Source organism: Balaenoptera musculus, chromosome 3 (genome assembly GCF_009873245.2).
Source record: "Balaenoptera musculus isolate JJ_BM4_2016_0621 chromosome 3, mBalMus1.pri.v3, whole genome shotgun sequence".
NCBI lineage: Eukaryota > Metazoa > Chordata > Mammalia > Artiodactyla > Balaenopteridae > Balaenoptera > Balaenoptera musculus.
In genome coordinates this window covers 132,014,987-132,039,655 of record NC_045787.1, presented here as the reverse complement: position 1 = coordinate 132,039,655, position 24,669 = coordinate 132,014,987, and the positions used below count along the sequence as shown (strand labels likewise).

The following is a 24,669-nucleotide window of genomic DNA, read 5'->3' as shown; positions in this document are numbered from 1 at the left end:
CACACACACACACACACACACACACACACACACACACACTGCCCATCTTGCTGCGTGGGGTATGTTCTGCCTTTTCCTGAGTGTGGTGGTCTTGTGTGTTGGGAGGTTCCAGGCAGAGTAGGGTCTGCAGGATAAATGCTCTCTGAGAAGCCGATCTGTTCATCCATCCTGCTCTAGAGGCTTCCTCTCTGGGTCATTTGCCAGGGGGAGTCAAGCCCAGAGGTGAGTCCCACAAAGGACTGTGTGGAAGCCACAGGCTTTCTCACTGGTACCTGCTGGTCCTCTGGGTGCATGAGCTGGCCTCCTGCAGGGGACGTGGGCATTTGGTGAACTGAAAGGTACAGGGAGAGCTCAAGACACCAAAACTGTAATAACCCAGCCCTTATTTCCCTGGGATTTTAAGAGCGAGGAGAACAGCTGTGCCTTGCTGTCCAACTGTGGCTTAAGAACTCCGAATTACAATTTCCACATGTCACCCACACAGCAGATGACAGAATGAATATGAACAATAATTTGGTACTAGGAGCAAGTCAAAAATCACTCCAGATTGGTTTCTCTTCCACCAGCTTTGCCTCTCTCAAATCCACTCTCCACACTGCTGCCAGAATATATTTTTAAACACAAATTTGACCTTCTCTCCTTGTTCAATGACATTTTTCCTCTCTACAACTAGAGTTCCAACTTTTTTTGTGTTTTAAAATCTAGGTCCTTGTCTAGATTTATAGCCTTAGATTAAACTTGTCTACCCCTTCTATTATCCTCACCCTTGCTGAGAATACACACACACACACACACACACACACACACACACACCCCCTATGCCCCAGCAATGGTAAACTGATAATAGCTTCCCAATATGTTTTGTTTCCTCTATCCCTTTACCTGGAAAGTATTTCTATTTCTGCCCATTGGCTTGCCTAAAAAAAGCATAATTCATCTTCAAAACTGAGTCAGACATGGTATCTTCTGTGACAGTGCTTCCCAAACTTTAATGTGCAGATGATCACCTGTAGATCTTGTTAAAATGTAGATTCCCATTCAGTGGATCTCAGGGTGGAGACAGAATTTGCATTTCTCACAAGCTAGTAATGCTGTTGTTGCTGGTCCGGGGACCACACTTTGAGTAGCAACTTTCTAGGAAGTTTCCACTGATGTCGCCCTTTGCCCAATAGATTCCATCACTTTTTCTGAGCTCTTCTCTACTTTGACCTTATTTCTGTTGTTGCTCTAATTGCTGTATTATAATTTTACTTGTTTATATGTCTGCCTTCCCAACCATACCTGGAGTTTCTTAAAAGTAAAGACTGTGTCTTTTTCATCTTTGTTTCTGCAGCACTCAGCACAGCATGTCAGAGGTCACAGGAAGCATTTGATATTTACTTGGTGAAACAATGTTGAATGATGTATAGTCTTTATTTGTCTGTGGAATGTGAAACTATGTAACCATTATTATTTATGGAAAACTTTTGGTTGTCTGACATTGGGATAAATATGGACCCAGGTTATACATACCATATTTACTAAAATGCACAGCTTTATTTGCTAGACCCAACCTTTAACTTGGTGTGATTTACAAAGCATAAGAGATATTTGTAACATTTTAATTGTGAACATTAGCAATCACTGTACACTAATAAATATTCAATCTATCCAAATATAAATACATAGTCTCAAAAGGGCACAATGCAAAATCTATAAAATGCATCTAGAACCAAAACTTTGCATAGGGGAATTCCCTGTGAACACATGGCACCATTTTCAAAATGTGAGAGGGAAAAAAAAAAGCCAAAAACCAAACAGGCAGAAGTCTATTTTGCAGGATACTGAGAGGTAACCTCTTGACCCATGTTAAGTTAAAGCCTCAATGATTCTGAGCTTGAACAAGATAATACCATGTAAGGGAGAATTTTTCTAAACCATACCACAGAAATCAGTCAATTCTGATGTTTTCCTTCTAGGCTGGATGTTCCAGAAATCATCTCTAATTAAAGGTTCCAAAAAAGAATGTACAAAATGCCAAAAAAGTAAACAGGGATGATTTTGGATAAGTTGAGAAATATCATCTTCTGAATGATAGGTTTTTTTTGAAGCTACCAGTTTCACAATAATTATACTTAAAAGTTGTACATCTGCATCTTCAGCCGGTCAAAATATCATATGATTTTTTAGAAAGAGCTGCTTTCAACACCATCCAAAAAGAGTTTTCCCTGAACACTGTCGGAAAATTAAATCTCTCTTACATCAGGGAATACCCTCCCCCAGAAAGTGTCCAAGAAGACCGCAGCTGGCTCAATGTTGAAGTGATAATTCAAGGAAGTATTTATACTTCTGCAGGAGAATCTTTTAAAGCTGCTTTGAAGCCCATCTACAAATTGCTTCATGCAATATGACTCTGGTGGGTTGAGTGAATCAAAGGGCTAATTACTCCTTTAGTACCTCCAACGTCATTAACTCTGATGAAGGTGAGGATACAGATGAGGAAAAAAAGATCCTATTCCAAGTTGGAGGGCTACACCGCCAGCCACACTGGTCTATGCAGGAGCAACTTTACTTGCTGATGGTGCTGTGTTGGCTTCTTTATTGGCTCTCTAGGACTTTCCCCTCTACTGTACTTACCTCCTCAGCAATCCCTTTCACCCTCAGTAGGAGGCAGTGTTGAATAAAAATAGAGAAACTGCATTGCAGTCAGACAGAGGTGGGCTGTATTCTTCCTAGCTCTGTCCCTTCAGGCAGGTGTCCAAGCTTTTCAAAGCCTAAGTTCCATTATCTGTAAAATGGGAATAATAATAATATCTCACGGCACTGGTGTGAACTCAGGGTGAACTGAGATTCTGCAGTTAAGGCTTGTAGCTCAGTACATATTCACTTTGCATATTCAAGTGCTCAGTCAACAGTAGGCATCCTTGTGCATCTTGGAAGCCCCCCACTCGGTGCCTGACTCAGTTTCCATCCAGATGGTTTGAGCAAGAACAGACCTCTTACTCCTCTCTTAGAATCTGGGGAGACTTGGAAGTCTCAACCTTAAAGTTGCACATCTCTAGGGCCTAAACAAGCTTCAGTTTCTCTGCCAGGCCACACTCCCCAGCACAAGTCTGCACTCTGTTGATGAGGATGGAAGAATGCAGAGAGGGGACTGATTCCTGGAGGCCTCAGTAAGTCAGTGTTTACGGAAGCCATGATTTCCTCCCAGGATGCCTGTGGAAGCATTGGGCACAGAAGGGGATGCAGAGTCACTTGCTTGGCTTGGTAGTAAATGAGCATCCAAGTGGTTACAACCTAAGGCCTCTCCCTGTACCAGGTGTTTCCACCATCTGATGCCTTCTTTCTGCCCAGACACCAGATACCAAATACTCCAGCGGTAAGATCGGAATTGTTCACCCCAGTCCATTATGCTCCCTTCAGGGAGAGAGGCGGCAGTGTACTCTATGAGTAAAACCTCATAAAGCTGCTTCTCAGAATATCCGGCCTCTGATGTGAGCAGCTGTTCCATCATCCTCTAAGGCAGGAAGCTGTGGCTGACAGCATCACAGAGGCAGAGCTTACTCTTTGTGACTTTCATTAACTCACTAGTTCTCCTTGAAAAAGAGTCATGCTCCTTGTTCATCTTGCCCCATATCCTGGGATTCTGTGTTGTCAGGTCAAATCAAAAAATCCCTTGACCGTGAACTTTAGGTCCATGTTTAAAATAACAATGAGTGTAATAATCCAGGGTCCTGCCCCATCTCTCCCTTTCTCTAAGAAGTGCAAGAAATGTTGCTTGAAAGCTGTCGATTGAGGTTTGTGCTCCACACAAGATAAGAGGCTGGAGGAAGGGTACAGACTGCTCTGGCCCTGCTCCTAGTTCAGTGGCTGAGCCTCCTGCCTGTGGCCTGGTGCCCGCCTCTGTCAGGCCGCTGCCTCCGTGGCAGCTTAGGGACTGGCGCCACCGGCCAGTTGCCTCTGAGGAGTCCTGGGATGGTGGCAGCTTTTAATGCTCTGTGGTGGGAAGACCTCCTTGCCCCACTCAGGATCTGCAGCCCGTGGCCTGGCACTGAGTCTCTTTTAAAGTCCCGATTCTGCGATTTCAGCCAGTTGACTCAAGAGTCTGGAGAAAGGTGGCCGGTCTTCTGGTTTCTAGAGAGGGAAGAAAAGAACTCTGTGATGTCCTTGTACTTGTGTGTCATAGCTAATTCCAAAGCAAACCAGAGTTAAACAGCAATTCCCTCTGCTGAGTTTTAAATATGCTTCTATATATATTGTATTTGAGGCCATTATGTCTTAGTTGTTAACAGCAGGTATTTTGGAATCATATGGCCTACTCTTGAATCACAGCTTTTCCACTTATTAGCTGTGTGACCTTTGAACAGGTTACTAAACCTTTTTGAACCTCAGTTTTGTCATCTGTAAAATGGGGATAATAATATTATCAATCTCATAAGATTGTTATAAGAATTAAATAAAATCGTATATAAAAATGCAACATAAAATAAGCACTAAGTAAGACTAAAAAAGAAAATATTTAGGTATAAATCTCATAAAATATGTATAGGATATATTTTAGTAAAAATATAAAATTCTAAAGAAAGAAATCAAAGGAGAGCTAAATGTATGGAGAAATATTCCATGTTCATGGTTAGGAAGACTTGCTATTGTTAAGATGTCATTTCTTTTCAACTTGATGTATGGATTCAACACAATCACAAGAATCCCAGCAAGTTATTTTGTAGATACTGACAAACCAACTCTAAACTCCATATGGAAAGGCCAAAGACTCAGAATAGCCAACACAATACTGAAGAAGAACAAGTTTGGAGGACTCATACTTCCTGACTTCAAGACTTACTATAAAGCTATACTAATCAAGAGAGCATGGTATTGGTGAAAGAATAGACAAATAGGTCAATGGAATAGAGTTGGGATCCCAGAAATAGACCCACACAAATGTAGTCAAATCTTTGACAGAGGAGCAAAGGCAATTCAATGGAGAAAGGGTAGTCTTTTCAACAAACGGTCCTAGAGCAATCGGACATCCACCTGCAATACAATGACTCTAGACACAGACCTGACACTCTTCACAAAAATTCACTCAAAATGGATCATAGACCTAAATATAAAATGCAAAACTTATAAGACATCTAGAAGATAACATAGGAGAAAATCTGGGTGACCTTTGGTTTGGCAATGAGTTTTTAGATACAACACCAAAAGCACGATTCATAAAAGAAAAAAAATTGATGTTGAACTTTGTTAAAATTAACAACTTCTGCTCTGTAAAAGGCACTGTTAAGTGAATGAAAATATAAGCCATAGGCTGGGAGAAAATGTTTTTAAAACACATCTCTGATAAAGGACTTATATCCAAAATATGCAAAGACCTCTTAAAACGCAAAAGCAAGAAAAAAATAATCCTATTAAAAAATGGGCAAAGATCTAAGCAGTTACCTCATTTAAAAAGATATACAAATGGAAAATACACATATGAAAAGATGCTCAACATCATATGTTAGGGATTTGCAAATTAAAATAACAATGAGATACCACTATATTCTTATTAAAATGGCTAAAATCAAAGCACTGACAACACCAAATGCTGGTGAGGACGTGGAGCAACAGGAACTGTCACTGCTGGTGGGAAAGTGAAAATGGTAGCCATCTTGGAAGACAGTCTGGCAGTTTCTTAAAAGGCTAAACATTTTCATATGATAGTGTTATCATATGATCCAGGAATCACACCCCTAGATATTTACCCAATTGAGCTGCAAATCTATGTCCATACAAAAACTAGCACACAAATGTTTATAGCAGCTTTATTCATAACTGCCAAAAACTGGAAGCCACCAAGATGTCCTTCAGTAGGTGAATGGATAAACAAACTGTGGTATATCCATACAATGGAAATATTATTCAGTGATAAAAAGAAGTGAGCTTTCAAGCCATGAAAAGACATGGAGGAATCTTAAATGCATAGTTCTAAATGGAAGAAGCCAATCTGAAAAGGCTACATACTGTATGATTCAACTATGTGACATTCTGGCAAAGGCAGAACTTGGACAATAAAAAGATCAATGGTTTCCAGGGATTTGGGAAGAAGAGGGGAAGGGATAAACAGGTGAAGCACAGTGCATTTAAAGGCAGTGACACTATTCTGTATGATACTATAATGGTAGTTACATGATATACATTTGTCAAAACTCACAGAACTGTATAAAAAAAGCAGTGAACCTTAATGTAAAACATGGACTTTAGTTAATAATAATGTATCAGTGGTGGTAGAATAATTGTAACAAATGTACCACACTAATGCAAAATGTTATTTAAGAAAGAAAAAAGTACTAAATGTCAGCTATCGTAATTGTTATAGTATTTAATCCTTGAGAAGTGGACTAGATTTGTTTTGTACCCTTCCTTATGTCTTTATGGTTTATTTCTTTGTTTCTGATGACAAAAGCTCTATGAACTTACAGAGCAAACATTATTTAATTATCTTACAGTAAGAAAAAGGAGGTTCAGAGAATGGCCCATGATTAATGATTAAGAAATGATAAAACTGAGATAAAACCCAAGTATCCTATACTTTTTAAATCCCCCGTTACCCTTCCATGATCCAAATTTGTGTTAATTCTCTATTCAGCAACTTTCAACTGTGGTTGAAATTTAAAATTTGCTAACTCACCCAAGGACATCTAACACTCATGCTGATATGGCTTAAGGCATAGCCTGCCACCCAAGGATAACTGAGATGTCTGGGAGGGTGCAGAGTAATTGGCTCCCATTCTGAATTGTTGTATGAATAAAATGAATTTTAATTCAGTCATTTTAATAGTTTCACAGCATCAGTGAACTTCTGTTTACCAGTTTATAGAACTAACTTCATGTATATTTAATGGTTTTATGATGTTACAGATGCTTTTTTTCTCAAAAAATTGACATAGGCCTTCCCCACTCTTCCTTTCTGACAGTATGTTGATGGCTTGTGACATTATATTACAAATCAAATAACATTTAAGGTCCCTGCCAGCTCTTCCAGGAATGAGTAACTCCTTTAGTTAATAGATGCTCAACGTCACTTTCTTGCTAATCTATTTTGTCATCCCTACTGCCTCATCCTCTGAGAGGGTTCCTTTCTTCAGGGATGGGGGCAGACCCTGAAACTGCAGATTATAATGAGGAGTGGGGGGGAACCACTTCCTTTACTGACCTCTTTCCAGCAATGATTCATGATCTGGTAGATATGCGAGGAGGCCAGTCGAGGCTTGTATAACCGAAATCCAGTGGTGATGTCTTCCACCACCTCTGAGTTGCTTCGGTTCTCATACGGGATTTTGCCTTCACTGAAGACTTCCCACATCAGCACACCTATGAGAAATGGTGAATCAAAACAGCTAGTGATAAAGTTCCTAAATAGCGAACAAACCAACTTACCTCTAGAAATCACAGACTCCTTGACATTAAGATTCAAGTCCCTACCTCCAGAAAGTACAATATCAAAAGCCACCTGGGGCTTATTAAGCCTGTGCTATTTCTAAAGAAGAGCGATTTCCCTACCTTCCTAGTGGTGAAGAATGTTCAAGCTCAGCCCTTTGTTATATCTAACTCAAATGCTACTACTAAAAGTTGCAGGGGATGTAAACTCAAATGTCTACACATGATATAGATGAATGGAGTGGATGAGGTCTGCATAATAGGGACTAGGGAGGACTGTGAAAAACTGGAGGTCAAAAATTCTGTCCCCAAAGGGGCAGCTGTGATTTAGCTCCAACCAGCATAGGGCACATGGGAATGAGGGCTCTGAATTGCCACATTTTCTGTTTTTTTAAAGATAAGTCATAAATTGGGAGTTTTAAAATATAAACTCAACTTGATTTAAAAGAAATACTGTGTTAACCAAGCAAAACTCTTTAAGTTGTCCATTTTTGACCTCTGATTTAATCCCTTTTCTTTTTTTGCCCTCAGTAGAAATGTTACACCCAGCTTTATTATGTACTCATCTATTCATAGAATGTCAGAGTGGGAACAGAGCTTGCAGATCACCTAATCCAGTGGTTTTCAAAGCATAGTCCAGAGATCCTGAGGGCAGAGTTTTCCAAAGTATGATCCCTAAAACATCTGAAGTTTTGAAAAATCAACTCAGAAATTTGTTCCAATGGCAGATCCTGGGCCCCAGCCCAGACAACTGGATTAGAATTTCTAAGGGATCCTCAGAAATGCCTCAGGAGTTTTGGAAATTCAGTAAATAAGATCAATTAGCACCCCAAGATGCCAGGATTTCTAGTGAGATTTCTTTGGAAAATGGGGGAAAGCTGGCTGGAAAACAGTTGCTTTCACGCAAACCTTGTGATGCATTGAGGAACTGAGTAAGGCCCAAAGAGGTTAGTTGACTAGTTTAAAATAGTGCAGTTCATATATATGGAATCTAAAAAAAAAAAGGCTCTGAAGAACCTAGGGGCAGGGCAGGAATAAAGACGCAGACGTAGGGAATGGACAGGTCACGGGGAAGGGGAAGGGGAAGCTGAGACTACGTGAGAGAATGGCATTGACATATAAACACTACCGGATGTAAAACAGATAGGGAAGCAGCTGTATAGCACAGGGAGATCAGCTCATGCTTTGTGACCACCTAGAGAGGTGGGATAGGGAGGGTGGGAGGGAGGCACAAGAGGGAGGGGATATGGGGATATATGTATACGTATAGCTGATTCACTTTGTTATACAGCAGCAACTAACACAACAATGTAAAGGAATTATACTCCAATAAAGATGTTTAAAAATATAGTGCAGTTAATTAGGGGAAAAACCTCAAAATGCGTGACAAAGCCCAGTGGCCTTGAGGCAGGCAAAAGCTCTCCTCCATCTAGGTTTCTGTTTCTCAGGTTTGCCACCCCAGTTTTCTCACCCCTCTATTCTGCTTCCATCAGTCAATCTCATCTTTGGACACTTCAGATGACATATCCTGGGAAGGGATGGACTTTAGCTCAACCCTCTAATTATAAGATGCAGCAGCAAAGTCCTAGGCTGACAACCTGTGGCAGAATAAACCCCATTCTGAGTCAGCAGGTGAATGTGACAAAGTGGCCATGGCAGCAAATATCTCTTTATGGGGCACCTGGCTTGGTGCAGCATGACCTGCCGTACCGATAGAGAGTGGCCACACATCAGCCATACCCTTCCTAGTTATATGCACTGGGGAAAAGAGAATGTGAGGTTGCTCAAGCGCAGTTTTTTTTCTTCTAAGTTCATTCTATACCTTAAATTTGACTAACAAAGTCATAGTTAGGCCTGTTGAACAGGGTAACTACTTTAAGGAACAATTTAGGACTCAAAATCAAAAATCACTTGGTTGTTGGAAATGGATATTCTAAAATGCTGGAGAAGATTAGTTAGTTCTTCTCCTAAGAGATTTAATTAGTCATCTTCTCCCTGGTTTCTACTACTAGTCAATATACTTGGCAAACCTTCCCTTCACAGAGAATGACAACATCAAACTCCAAACTATTCCTGTCCAAAGTAGAATCCTTCTTACAATCCAAGTCAAAGAGGTTGTCCAGTATAGTTTTGTGTATACATTAACATGCAAAAACTATGGCTTAGAAAGACATGACACACCCAGCAAGAATATTTAGTACTTCTTGCCACACTGGCATCATTCATTCTGTCTTTTCATTCTTGCCCATTTGCACTTATGAGAAATTCTAATTCCTTACCATGGCCTGCCGATTTCATTGCCTACAGTTCTCCCACTAAGTCAGTACCCCTTTTCTTTGGACACACCAAACTTTGGCACTTGCTGCTTCCTTTGTTAGAGACACTGTTCCCTGGACCTTCAAATGGAGACAGCTCCCTCTCACCATTCAGCTCTCTGCTCAACAGTCATCTCCTCAGAGAGGCCTTCCCGGACCCTGCTATTTAAAACAGACCCTCCCTCCATTCCAGTTACTCTCTTTCCCATTACTCTTTTGTTTTATTCATAGCACTTACCGCTACCTGGCTTTATCTTATACACATATTTGTTAGCTTGTTTACATGATTGTTACTGTCTCCCCTTAAAACTTGGCTCCAAGAGAATAGGAGCCTTTTCTATCCTGTGTACCGCTGCTTTGTGAGCACCTAAATTAGCTCCTGGCCTGTAGCAGATGCTCAATAAATCGTTGTTGAATGAATGGGTAAAATACTTTATTGAGAGTGAAATGTGGGAATAAATATGAGAATAAATATAATGTTGGAAAAAACATGATCCCTGCTCTCAAGGGCTCATATTCTAATCTCCTGACTCCAGCTTTTGATGTCACAGCAGCTATCACCAGCATCCTGTTCTCACTTTTATTTTTGCCCCTATTTCAAAAATGTCCAAGAATAGATACAATAATGAGGGCCCCTTCATTCCTTTCAGAGCTGTTTCTACAGACTCTCAGTGGGACGCCCTCACCATCCAGTGTTCAGGGCAAGTAAGGCTACCTGAATTTGACAAATAAAACAGCTGGCCCACAGTCCCAGGTCATGTGGGAATGGGGCCAGAATGACACTTACCAAATGACCACACATCCGACTTGCTGCTATAGCGACTGAAAGAGAAGACTTCTGGGGACGCCCACTTCACCGGGAATTTGGTGCCTGAGGAACTGGTGTACTGGTCATCAAGGACGAACCTGGCGAGAGAGTGGAGAGAGATCGTCTGAGTGTCCTGGTGGCCTGCATCCCATTCCTGAGACTTTGCCGGCACCACAGGTCCGTATTACCTTGTCATCCCAAAGTCGGACACCTTGATGACTTGGTTTTCTCCAACCAAACAATTCCGGGCAGCCTGGAGCAAAGACAGGCAAACGAAAGGGAAAGGAAAACTTGGTGGGTAATCAGTAATTAAGGAGTCTCCTATAATCACAGTCCTTTGCTTTTCCATGTGCTGCTTTGCTTTTCCATGTGTTGCTGTGCAGAAGCAATGAGGAGCTTCACAAGTGCTAATTAAGCTTCACTAGTGCCTGATGGAAAGTTGAATGTTAAGATCCTTTATCAGGATGAGTAAATCTGGTCTTTCATCTTCATTCCTGGGATCCTAATCAGAAGAAACATCCGTGGTGTTGTGTAACCAGCTGTAAACTCCAGTGCAACCTGATATTAACCTCAGGGATGACATGAAGAAGCTATCACCCATTTGACTAAAATAAGAATGTGTTGAAGTTGCTAATTCTCTTAAAACTATTCCTCAGTAAGGATGGTACATGGTCCCTAATTTGATTGGAAGAGCCCTTACCAAGAAAAGATCCATGAGTCCCAAATTTTAATGTGCCTGCAAATCCCATGGGGGGACATGTTAAAATGAATATTCCCAAGCCTCAACCCCCAGAGATTCTGAGGATGGTTCTAGGATCACCCCAATATGATCCTGGTAGATCCTTGGATAACATTTTGAGAAACATGTGCTTGTCAATTTCTTTCATTTTACCAAGAGGAAAAGGAGACACAGAGAGGTTAAGAAGGAGAGGCTGTCAGCTTTATTTAGAAGGAATGTAAACTCCAACTCAGAGGGTGAAAGTTAGAGGTGGGGCTGGAAATAGAGCCCAGATCTGAGTCCCATGAGGACATCCCACAGCGGGTGGAGGAAGGAAGAAGTTGAGAGGGAAAGGAAGAGGGCTTATGCCTTGTTATTGATTCATGCATTCCCAGTCTTCGTAGCTCTACATTTCAGTGGGACATGTCCCTTCACCCTGGACCTGTAGGGGTTTGCCCTCCCCCCTCTTACCAGGTCTCTGTGGATGACACATGCCTCTTCCAGGTAGGCCATGCCCTCACACACGTCCAGGCACATGCCCAGCAGGGTCTCTGCAGCAAAGAGCCCCCGCTGGCTGCGCAGGTAATCTGACAGGCAGCCGTGTTCCATGAACTCAAACACCAGGCAGATGGGGGCTTGCTCCAGGCACACTCCATAGAGCTGGACCAGTTTGGGGTGAGAGAGTTTCCTGGAGAAAAATGGCAAGGGGTGAGATGGTCTAAGTTTAGTCTCCCAAAAATACACTCCCTCCCCCAAACAAAAATGTCTCATTGAGCTGAGACCTGAAGAATGGCAGGGACTCAGCTGGTGTATGCAAGAATGAACGAAGGCCTGTGTGGTTGGCGTGTCATGGAACCAGCGGAAAGATGGGTAGGAGATGAGATTGGGGAGCGGGCAGGGCCAGACCATGGTGGGCCTTTTAGACCCCAGTGAGAAGCTTGGAGTTGTTCTCCATACCGTGGGAAGCCATCGCTGGACTTGAGCAGGGAGGTGGCCCAAGGTGGCATCAGAATGGCATTTAAAGAGCACAGCACAGAACCTCCTTCCCAAGGTATCTCTGCATACTCTTGTTTTGGCCACTCACATCATGACTTCAGCCTCCTCGATGAAGTCCTCTTCTGACATAGCTCCTTCCTGAATGGTTTTGATGGCCACCTTGTCCCTGTTGAGCCAGTAGCCAAGATGCACCAACCCAAACTGCCCGCTACCAATCTCCTGCACAAAAGTGAGCTCTGAGGGATCAATCACCCATTTCCCTGGAAGAGAAAGAGTTTTCCAGAGTTGACAAGCAGTAGATATGAAGTATAGGACTACCAGGAGACTATATAGCCCTATACAGAATGTTAGCCTATTGTTAATATAACTCAAAGATGGAAAATGGTATAAGCCTGTATACTTAGAACTACAGATAGATAAAAGCATCTTTTTTTCCCAAATAATAACATAGAATATGTATTGAAAGCCATGAAAAATGTGTGTGGGGACAATTACATGGAAAGGGAAAGGAGGATGGCATTAGTTGAGATATTAAAGAAAGTCAGTGAAAGGGTTCTAAGGTCCCAACCATTTCCTATACCTGATTGAAAAATTTTTATTGTCATTTTTCACATAGAGCAAGTTTTATTTGAACTGGTCATTCATTCATTCATTTATCCATCAAGAGCATCCATTATGTACATAGCACTTGCTAGGCCTTAGCAGGGGTTAGGGGTAAGGTGGTGGATTCCAAGAGGACTGGTACACAGGTGCAAGCCAGCACACAGTCTCGCACATAGGTAGGCTTTCGATAAATGCTCAAAAAATGAATAAAAGGGATCCGAGTCTCAATCTTCACACTGGCAAAAATGAGTGGGTTCATAAAATACTCTCCGGGCTTCCATCCAGCATGGGCACATTTGGATTCCACAGGTATTAGAATTATCTTATTTTTATAAGGAGGCTGAGGGGCATTATCCTTTCCTGATGCTTGGTCTAGTACCATAAAGAGTTCAGTTTCTACCTCTTTGAGGCACAGACTCAACAGAAAACAGTACCGAGCACCTACTGTGTGCAGATATGGTGCTGGTTAGGGATGGAGAGCCCACACAGTGTTTCTCAAAGTATCACCCTCTAACCCCTGTGTCAAAATCACCTGGGGCACTTGTTGAAAAGGCAACCCCAGGACCCCACTGTCTGGGACTGTGTTTTGGTAAATGTTGGCTCGGGGCTGGAAGTCAACACTTTTCTTAAGCATCCTATGTAACTTTGATGCACAGTGAAGCTTGAGAACCACCAATCTAGAAGACATAAAATGAAAGGTACACCAGCCTTCTCCTCGACCAGCACAGTTTGGACCAGGGGATGCAGGCAGAAAATCACAAGTGGGTGAAATGGTTCCATAGGACAAGAAGGAAGAGTAGGGCCTATGGCCCTAGAGATGCATGCCCTGCCTAAAAGGATTCAAAAAAATTTAACACAGTGCTATGCAGACAGACATTTCTGGATGCTGCTGGCTTACAGCACTTGCAGTGGACCCATACCTAACACACTAGATGATACAGAAGTTCTAGAATATAGGCAAGAACACAGTACTATAGCACTGGTTTCTAATATTTTTTTCTAATAGCATTTAGCAGAGTGCTCTGTACAAAGTAGGTGCTCAGTAAACACTTCATTGATGAACTGTCATCTAAAACCAATAGACATTGATTTGACCTAGATAAATGTGCATACGTATAGATGGAATCTTACACACATTGTAAATGTTCATTTGTGCACACCATCTCCAGATATACAGTGTACCTGTTTAATGATCATTTTACGTCTGGGGAAGTCCATTCAGAATTTACCCCAGACCTCTAGGGATGTGAGTTAGTGCAAATGAATAACATTCCCAAATGCACTGCTTACCATATCTCAGCCCTGCCGTGACCGGGGCTTTCTGCCTCCAGGAACTAACTGGATACCGGAGTCTAGTGACTAGGCCTGGGTTGATTACAAAGTGAAAGGCAGTCATTAGAGTTTTACCATAGCAACCATCCAAGCCAAATCACCAGGAAAAAATATAATCCAATGCAAAAGCTATTTTTATTCTGGAAAACGAATTCCAAAGCCCAATCACTGATATTACATCTTCCCTGAGAAGAGGTATAATGTCACAGATGAGCAGGTGGTGAAATCTCATGATTCCAGCAGCAGAATTTGCTAATGAAGAATATGTAATATAATCAAATATTTGGCATCCTTTTCTATTTGTATAGTTATTATTTATGGTCAGTTTGTCTGAGATGAAGAAACCCAGCTGGGTGTTTGTCACTTTTCTCCAAGTTCCCCTGAGAGGGTCCCCCTCTGGCCTTCTCCCTTAGAACTCACCTCCTCCATTGTGTTGGTGATAATTGACGAGGAGAGGGATGGAATCAAACACGTACTTTTCAGCCACGTAATATCGCTTGGGGTTGTCATTTGTTTCTTTGATGTGATAGTGCTTTATACAGGGGTTGTTCTCACTTAAACAGATGAAACATAAATGCAGTGATTATTAAGAAGCAATGTTTAGACCCATAAATGTCTACTAGTAGCAGATTCCTATTAGCTTTGTTTTTTACCCTCTCACATGGATGGCAGATATATTTCAACTTGTGTGTCAGTCTTGACAGGTTGGCCTTGGGTGCTGTATTAAGGACTCTGAGGCTGCATCTGGACTCAGGATTGGTGCCATGATGGATTGGTGATGTTTCTTCCAAAACCTCAAAATGGGCAATCGTCTTGTATGTGCTACATGTTTGCCTTCCCTGCTGTGTGGATTTAACTAATCTTCAGCATGTGTTAAGGAAGCCTCTTGGCCCCTTCGTACTTATTTGGCTTTGTGTAGCAGAGTTAACATAGCAGCCCTGACTGCTATCCTTAGACAGGCCTGCTTGCAAGATTGGCCCTTGGCTGGCTTCTGAGAACTTAGATTTTAGGAGGGCTCTCACCATTCTCTAACTGATAAGGATGGCTCCCTATACCTAAATTGTTTGTATAAACAATGTGGCTCATGCTCAATGCTTGCTTTTCTCCTGGGAGTCTGGAATTTTGCTATGTGCTAGGCAGAGGGTACCCAGGTGACCAGCCCCCAGTGAAAGGATCTGTAAGGTTCTGGCACGTAGTAAGGACTCAATAAATGGTGGATAGTTTTATTAGCAGAGCCAGAACTAGAATTCATATTTTCTCGCTTGCAGTCAAAAGGATCTTTTCTGTTATTCTTTGGATTAAATTATAAATGCATCAAATACAAGACCAGGTATTTTATTTCTTTAGAGCTTTGCACTCAGGGATGCCAACTGGGAAGGGAAACTGGCATCCGGCCCTAGCTCTGTCACTTTCTAGGTAAGTGACTTCAGTTATGTTCTTAAACTCCCTAGCCTTGGTCTTCTCACAGGGATCAGGGAAACACAGTATTTCTAGGGACTCCTCTACCTCTTGCACTGTCTGACATTCCTGTGTGTGGCTCATCGCTCACCCACCTCAGGACTGTCTCTCCCCACTTCGCTGAGTTAGCACCATACCTTACAATGGCCTTGGTGAAAACAGACACAGTGTATGTCCCTGGAGTCCTGGAATCTCGTACCATGAAGGCTCCTTCTTTGCCCTGGAAGGGTTAGAAAGAATGGAAAATCAGCGATCCCAGGAAACCAGGCTCATGCATCCAGCTTCACTTTCTTGCCTGTGAAAGGAGGAAATACTGTAGGCCAGCTTGGCACAGAGCAGCCTTTCAGCTATAATGGCTACCGTTTCATTCATTCATTCCAGAGACATTTCTTGAGCTCCTACCATGGTTCCAAGACTATTCTAGTGATGACATAAACAGTAAACGAAGGCAGACAGACACAAGCTCTGCCCTCTTGGAGCTCATTACAGATATTGTCCAGCCCTCAACACAACATTGCAGTCTAGATGTTATTATCTTCAATTTCCTGATGAGGATACTGAGTGCTGCAGAACTGAAGTGACTTTCTCACGACCTACAAATATAGGAGGCAGACCTGGGATTTGAACCTTGAATGTGGCAGGTGAGCAAAACCTTTGCTCATTCTCCTAGTCTATGGTGCCTCCATTCAACAAACGTTAGAAGCCATTTCTCTGTTCCCCACAAGGGCACAAAACTTCTGTCTTGGAAGCTTCACCATTTTCTTAATGGGAATATATTTTGCAGGCCCTTTCTCAAGTGCTGATTTTGCTGCAGGGCAAAAGGAGAAAGAACACGAAGCTGCTGGTTGCGTGAGGGAAGTGGAGAGAAGGGGAAGCCCCCAAGATATACCCTTCACCCCACTGACAATTTTGCCAGTGCTGATGAAATAAGTACTAACAAACGGGGAGACCAGTTTTTTCAGTCCTGGTAGGAACTTGAAAGTCTTAACTCTGTTTTTTTCAGTACTTTGTGTCTAAGGCTCTGTTCCTACCCACCTGTCAATCTGTACTGGTGATATTCGCAAAATCTGTTGCTATGGTTTGCTTAACTTAGGCATACCGAGGGCCATAAGTGAAAGCCAGAGAGAGAAGAGCCTCGTGTGGTGGGCATAGACTTGTTGTATATGGAGCAAAATATACACAGTTTAGAAGCTCTTCCACCCCCTAATCCCAAAGGTGGGTCATCTACACATACAAATAATCCACAGATGGCCATGCTGATTGTTTGCATCCTAGAATCTCAGGGTTAGAAAAGACCTTTTAGAAGAACCTAGAAAGGTTCTCTAGCCCAGGGTTATCCCAACCTCAGTACTATAGACGTTTGGGGTGCAGTAATTCTTTGTCATGGGGGCTGCCCTGTCATCATAGGATGTTTAGCAACATCCCTGGCCTCTATCAACTGGATGCCAGACATTGTCACATGTTCCCTGGGGGACAAAATCACCCCTGGTTGAGAACCACTGATCTGGCCTAACTCCCTAAACCCCTGTGCCCCAAACTTTGTTGGTGATCACAATCACCTGAAGAATCTAAAGCACAGAACAAGACAGAACAAAACAATGACTATGAGCAGTTTACCATGTTCCCCCCCCTCCCTCCCCGCCTCCCCATACCTACACACTTGGAATCTCCAGGACTGAGGCCCTGGGACCTGAACTTTTTTTTTTTTTTTAATTTATTTATTTATTTATTTATGGCTGTGTTGGGTGTTCGTTGCTGCACGCAGGCTTTCTCTGGTTGCGGCGAGCAGGGATTACTCTTCGTTGCGGTGCACGGGCTTCTCATTGCGGTGGCTTCTCTTGTTGCAGAGCACGGGCTCTAGGCGCATGGGCTTCAGTAGTTGTGGCTCACAGGCTCAGTAGTTGCAGCACGCAGGCGCTAGAGCACAGACTCAGTAGTTGTGGTGCACGGGCTTAGTTGCTCCGCGGCATGTGGGATCTTCCCGGACCAGGGCTTGAACCGTGTCCCCTGCATTGGCAGGTGGATTCTTAACCACTGCACCACCAGGGAAGTCCCGGGACCTGAACTTTTAAAAGGCTTATGGACATCCAGATTTGGTCTCCACTGACTCAACTGAAAATGCATTTCTCATTTATAACAGTCCTGAAGAGTAGTCCCTGTCATCTGAAAGAGCACTAATAGTTAGAAAGTTCATCCTCATGTAGACACGTAACCTGCTTCCTCTGACTTGGCCCTAAACCCGCAGAGGGGAATCTGGGGGAGATGGTTGGCCCTTACATCATTGTGCATTCTTGCCAAGCTTAGAGGTTACCACAACAACTTTGTGAGACTCCCAAAACTCTTCTTCTCTCTGCTGGGAGATTCAAGAGTCTATTTTGAAATTTGAGGGAAGCGGAGGGTAGGGGAGTTGGACGAAGGTGGTCAAAAGGTACACATTTCCAGTTATAAGATATATTCTGGGGATGTAATGTACAGCATGGTGACTACAGTTAACAATACTGTATTGTATATTTGAAAGTTGCTCAGAGTAGATCTTAAAAGTTCTCATCACAAGAAAAAAAATTGTAACTATGTGTAGAGATGGATGTTAACTAAAATTGTATTAATCATTTTGCAATATATACATAAATCAAATCATTATGTGGCACACCTTCAAATTATACAATGTTATAGGTCAATTATATCTCACTAAAACTGGAAAAAGAAAGGAAGAAATTCAAAGCTGAGACCTGAATCTTCGTCTCTGTTTTCCACCCTTGACCTTCCTTTCTCAAGGTCGTGAGCTAGGGCTGCCCTAGCTGTTGCCTGAAAGCAGGGGAAGAAATGAGGAAAATACAGAAAGCTGCTACATTTCTTTTTCCAAGATGTCATAGTACTCTAGGACAGTCCTAGTATTCTGTCTTTGTACACACAGAATTTACTTTAATGATTTTGTATTTCATGAATTTTTTGAAATTTAAGAAAATGAGTTGTCAATCTTTCTGGACCAATAGTACAACCTTATGCCCATAATTAGCCTCCCACATTTTTTACAGTGTGCTCTGTGCATGACCTTGGACATGGTGAGGGCAGAGGAGAACTAACCAGATTCTTATTTTCGTCTTCTCAGATATGAGTGTAAACTGTTTATCCAGTGCACTAGTAAACACCCTTCTAACTTTTGCATGCAAATCGCCCTTTTAAAAAACTTGATTTTCCAATAATTAGATTTTCCCCCCTTTGGGGTCAGTAGTTTATTCAGTTTCTGAAGTAAAGGTGATCTATGTGACACCAAAAAATCCCAGATTAGTTCATTAGATTTTAAAACAGCTTTTGAAGCCTAATTTAGATAACATGAAATTCTCCTCTTTTAAGTGTACAAATCAGTGATTTTTATCAAAATCACAGAGTTGTATAACCATCACCAGAATATTTCATCACTCCCAGAAGACACCTCAGTATCATTTGCACCCCTGCCACACTCATCTGACTTCTCTAGAGATTTGCCTATTCTAGAAATTTCATGTAAATGAAATCATATACTATGTGGTCTCTTACGACTGGATTCTTACTCTTAGCATATTGTTTACAAGGTTCATCAAGTTGTAGCATGTATCAGTACTTCATTCCTTTTTATGGCTGCATAATATTCCGTTGTATGGATTACACCACACTTTGTTTATCTATTCATCAATTGCTGGGCGTTTGGGTTGTTTCAGCCTTTGGCTGTTGTGAATAATGAATTGGTGTCTGGCTTCTTCTACTAGACATCATGTTTGTGATATTCATCCATGTATTACATGTACCATCACTTGTCTTCAAAATTTCTCCCCTTTTGCCCAAATATCAAAGCTTTTGCTCTTGCCTCACTGAAATGTGATGGGTTAAGTTCAAGACAGGAAGAAACTAAACTTTAGCCGAGGCAGACATTATCTACATGTGTAACTTATTCTAAAGGGAAGAAACAGAGACCAAAAAGACCCCAAGTTTATCAACTATCTGTGAAGAAGGGAGTGGTAATGTCTCTTCTATTTAATTAAGAATGTTTTGTTGTTGTTATTCTTTCAAAGAAACCATTATTATATTTTTTAAATTTGTGATTAGAGAGGGGCCCAACTGTTAACAAGAGTAAACTGATCCACAGACATCAGACAAAGGAGAGGTAAAGTTTTCAGTCAGCTCTGCCGAGGACGGGAGGCTGGCAGAGCTCTTCCTCCATCGTAGTTGCTCTAGGTGACATTCAGTGCTGGTGACAGGAAACTCTGGTTTAGGGCTGAGGCAGCACAGGGTTCTGAGGAAAAGGAGGCATCCGGCATGTGCCTTATCACCTACTTCCTGCAAGGGGCTCAGAGGAAGTCACAACCACCAAGAACGGTGGAGTCTAAAGGGTCTCTGCTCCTGTCATTGCCATGCATAGGGGCACTGATCTGTGCAATGCAGCCAGGGTAGGTCGGGGAGGGGGCTTGTTCCCACGGGATATAATCAAGGTCTCACTTTACCTTTTACTATTTTATCTAGAAAAATAAAGATGTAACAATAGAAAAAAAAATCATGCCAAGGGGGTAAAATACACAGATGGGAAGTATAGGGATGGGAGAATAGAACTTAACTCATATATTCCCTTACTAACTGTGTGTGTGTGCATGTGTATATGTGTATGTGTGCATGTGTGTATGTGTGTGTGTGTGTGTCTATGAAGAAGCATCCCTGCTCTAGTCCAGGCTATGCCACTGATTTACACTCAGTTTACTCCCCTGTAGCACAAAGGGGATGGACCAGGTGTTCTTTAAAAGGAATTCTAACTCAGTCTATAATTCTGTCAACACAGATGTTTCCTGATTAAATGCAGGAGCTTCAGTTTTCTCAGTTGTAAAATGACTTTTGCAAGATGGTTGGGAGAATTAAAGTGCCTAAAACAGTTTCTGGAATATAATACCAGAACAAGGACTATTAGAGCTATCATTAGCTGTTATTATCACACGCTATGGTATACCACCTGTTATAAGTATTAATGCCATTGTCTGCTTTCATCTGAGACATGTTGACTGTTAGGAATTTACTTCTTTCTTTCTGTCCGTATGATTTGAAGGGCACCTTACAGAAGATAATCTTGCTACACAGGGTAGGTTATTGTGAAAAAGATGGACTGATAACTTACAGCTTGTTCACACTGCATTGTAATTTAAGAGTGTCTCTGACAGATAGCCACTCTTCATTCTGGAGGTGGTTCATTTCTTTTCTTGAAAAAAATCCTGGTATGGAGTCAGTACTGTATCTTTAATAACATCTTAGAATCATGGAAATATGATAAACCAATGTCTTAGATAAGGCTTCTGCCCAAAATTCAGGTCACCCAACGTATGCAATGCTGTAAAGTATAGAGTACCTGCTTGCAAAGAATTCACCCTCTACCTAAATGGGTTACGACAGAAGAGAGACGGCTGAGGTCCGAGGCTGAGTGAAAACAGAGCCACTGGAGATGTCATGACATTGCACCATAGGGGTTCAAAGGTGTGGAAAAACCACACTCCACAGCTTGTGGGAGGGAAAGCATGAGAGGCTTCTTAGAGGAGGTGCTATCTGAATAATTGATAGGACACAATAGGAGATATTTTCTGTGGTTCCCAAACTTGGGTAAGACCCAGAATCACCTGGGTACCACTTCCTAAGGTTCTGACTGGTGAGGGCTGGAGTCCTGGAATTTGTATTTTTAAAAAGCTCCCCAATGATGCTCATGATTAGCCAGCTTCTCCTACAGCATATTTGTTAATTTAAAAACACTTCTTAAGCATTTGCTATATTCATTCACTCAATAAATATTCATTGAGCAACTACGTTATCATAGGTACAGTTCTGGGGTCCTGTGTACAGCAGGAACAAGGTAAAGGGTTTATATTCTAGTGGAGAAATATGCACGGGGCAGTACATCAGGAGATTTAGTTAATAAAAATAAAATAAATACATTTTTGGTCAATAATAATGAATCAATCAATCTTTTAAGGGTCCTATAATTGTTAGATAAGGGGATACTAAATTCACCCCTGAAACAATTCAGCTGATGTTTCAAACATCATACAATATAGGGACCCACTGAAGTTTGCCCTTATATTACCTAAGGAGGCAAAGAGGATTTGGTGAAGTAGTCTAGAATATTAATAAGGAGGAATGTTTCAACTGCCCTAGCAAGCAGAATGTATTTAAGTTTCTCCAAAGAACTGCTGTAAAATAGAAATCATCTTTTGCTAATCATTAATGTGGGCTGTTTTAGGTGCTCCATGGGCAATACTTCATTAACCGATGTGGGATTGAAAATAACAAAACTGCACTTGTTTAAACTCAGTATAATTCTTATTTAATTATAAGTTCTTATTGGTTAATTTAATAATTTATTATGTTATCCAATAACATAGGTGCTGAGTGGGCCACATATGCATCACAAGTTTGACTTGAAAAAATATAGATTCCCATGAACTAACCCTGGAGAGTCTGATTCCGTAGGTCTGGGCTGGGGCCTGGGAATCTGTATTTTTAAAAATTTCCCAGTGATTCTAATGTGCGATATTGGGAACCACAGGAAATAATTAAGTGCTGAGTCCAGGTGGAACCAAGGAGAAACCAGAGTCTAGTAATGACTCAGCTTAATTCCTCTTCCTCCATGAAATCTTTCTAATTCTTCTAGAATATTCTCAGAACTCTAAGGCCACTGAAAGCCTACTGAATATGTTCAGTTTTTCTTAGATTATCCTCTGTTTCTTCAGAGTTTGTCTTGTTTCCCAATAGAGTCTAAAGCTTATTGAGATCAAAGACCCTGTCTCAAGTATCTCTATGCGCTTAGATCTGTGCTCAGCAAAATGGTAAGGTATGTGAGTTTATACTGAGAAATCCTAATAAAGGAAATGGTGCAGACGTCATAAAGGCAACAGATGCTGATTGAGACGGCTGACATCATACAGACTGCCTGTTTTGCAGCCGTCACTGGTAAACACAAATAGTCTTTTGGAAAATCCACAAACAACTGGACTTGCCCTCTTTGATGAGAACAAAACTGCCCACGGGCAGAGCATCTCACCTTGTCCTCTTTGCCAGCTGCCTGCTCACCGGCAACTTAACCAAAGGAGAAAAAGTTCATTGCTCCAAAATATGACTGTGGGCTCTCTTCCCGTCTCCATTTCCTCTTATAGAAATTATATTTTTGCCTTTGATAGAATGAATCAATCTATTATCAGTTTCCCTTGTGCAAAAGTAAATAGTATATTAATCAACTATATGCCTTTAGATTATTCTTTGACAATATTCATCATCCCTCCACCTTCCCATCACAGACTTTCATTCCCTACCTGATATCTTCCCAGGTCTCCTTCTCTAAGCTCACCTCTAGCCACTGTCCAAACTGGTAATGGTTACCGGTTTGGGTGATCAGCTGTCCCAGTTTGTCTGGGACTGAGGTGCGGGGGCTCTGGGGCCATAGGACTCTCAGTTTTAAAACTGGAACAGTTCCAGGCAAACCAGGATGAGTTGGTCACTCCAGCTTCATTCCATGCAGGAGAGGTTTGCAGTTTAAGATTCTTAAAGATAGGAAATACCTTCAAACCATAACTGGAAAATGGCAGGAACAGGGCTAACATTTTGGCACAGAGAGACTGATGCCTCCATCAACCCAGGCCTACTGTTTACTGGTCTCACTGGTGAGGCTTGTGTTGGGCGCGGGTCATTAACATCATTTGAATATTAGATTCACCTGGAGAGATTTTCCTCTAAATTACGAATGCCTGGACCCTACCCACTAGAGGTTTTCTTCTTTTTTAACATCTTTGTTGGAGTATAATTGCTTTACAATGGTGTGTTAGTTTCTGCTGCGTAACAAAGTGAATCAGCTATACGTATACATATAGCCCCACATCCCCTCTCTCTTGCATCTCCCTCCCACCCTCCCTATCCCACCCCTCTGACCCACTAGAGATTTTGATTTAATGAATCTGGGCTGGGACCTGGGCATTGGTATTTTGAAAATGTTTCCCAGGTGATTTTAATGTGCAGACAGGCCTGCGAACCACTGCTCTAAGGAAATACGCTGATAAATTGATTGATTTCTCTGTAGAAAGCTTTCTCTCAATACCTCCATGCATTTGGTTTCTCTGCAAGGGCCCTAAATGTGCAATTTTCCGTGCTACTTTAAGTGTGGTCTATGGATGGGTGCCAGTTAGCAAATTGTTATTGGTCCACCTCCAGACAAAAAAAATGAAATTGAGAGTAATCATTTAGAATCTTTTTATAGCAATCAGACAGAGCAATTTTATGTCTAATGAATCTAATACTAATAAAAAATTGGACTTGCATTTTTTATGTCTTTGCTTCTTATTTTTGCTTTTTATTTTTTCTGATAATTCATTTTTGTTGTATTTTACAAAATATAAGTCTGTGACAGATTGGAAATTAAAAACCAACCACAAAAAGTAGTCCATCTCCACAGATACTTTGAGAGGCACTGTTTTAGAATAACAAGTGATCTTCTGATCCAGGAAGAGAAGGTTTTACCTCGCATGCCAGTCAATTGATGGCAGCTTCCTGGAGCACTGTTTTGAGAAGGATCCCAAAGCCATGAACTCTGATCAACTGTGTCGGCCACAGGACCAGGAGCAGACAGTGGCAGTATGCGTCTGGGTAATTGTCATCCCTGATTTAGTCCAGTGCTCCTCTTGTACTCATTGAGAAACTGAGGCCCAGAAGGAAGAAGAGATGTTCCCGAAGTCACACACTGAGTTGGAGCGAGAGCAGTGGCCAGGACCCAGTACTTTCCTCACCACACCATGCCTTCTCTCCCTTAATCCTGACACCCTTGGGTAAGGTCAGTCCTGCTCCCGATACCGTATGGCTCTCAAGAAGAACGGTTGCATGAAAAATAAAACAAGTGGTGTATTTCCTCTGGATCCACACACAGCCCAACCAGGCGGAATCTGAGTCACAGACACTCCTGACCCAGCCAGAGACGCAGGCAAGGAAGACCAGCACCACAGCTCCCCAGGGCCAGCCATCACAGCCCGAAAGACCACCCACAGAGG

General features: G+C 41.9%; 1 protein-coding gene across 1 annotated transcript in view; it reads right to left on the bottom strand.

The window, feature by feature from the left end:
• Positions 1 to 1,519: 1,519 nt before the first annotated feature.
• Positions 1,520 to 24,669, bottom strand: part of ITK (IL2 inducible T cell kinase) — a 66,949-nt gene continuing 43,799 nt past the window's right edge. Inside the window, exons 9-17 of the mRNA XM_036847600.1 lie at positions 15,769 to 15,851; positions 14,594 to 14,727; positions 14,132 to 14,206; positions 12,327 to 12,498; positions 11,714 to 11,930; positions 10,713 to 10,777; positions 10,504 to 10,622; positions 7,178 to 7,335; positions 1,520 to 4,113 (exon numbers count right to left, since the gene is read on the bottom strand). Coding sequence (XP_036703495.1) covers positions 4,042 to 4,113; positions 7,178 to 7,335; positions 10,504 to 10,622; positions 10,713 to 10,777; positions 11,714 to 11,930; positions 12,327 to 12,498; positions 14,132 to 14,206; positions 14,594 to 14,727; positions 15,769 to 15,851 — 1,095 coding nt within the window. The 3' untranslated portion in view covers positions 1,520 to 4,041. The remainder of the gene's footprint in view (positions 4,114 to 7,177; positions 7,336 to 10,503; positions 10,623 to 10,712; positions 10,778 to 11,713; positions 11,931 to 12,326; positions 12,499 to 14,131; positions 14,207 to 14,593; positions 14,728 to 15,768; positions 15,852 to 24,669) is intronic.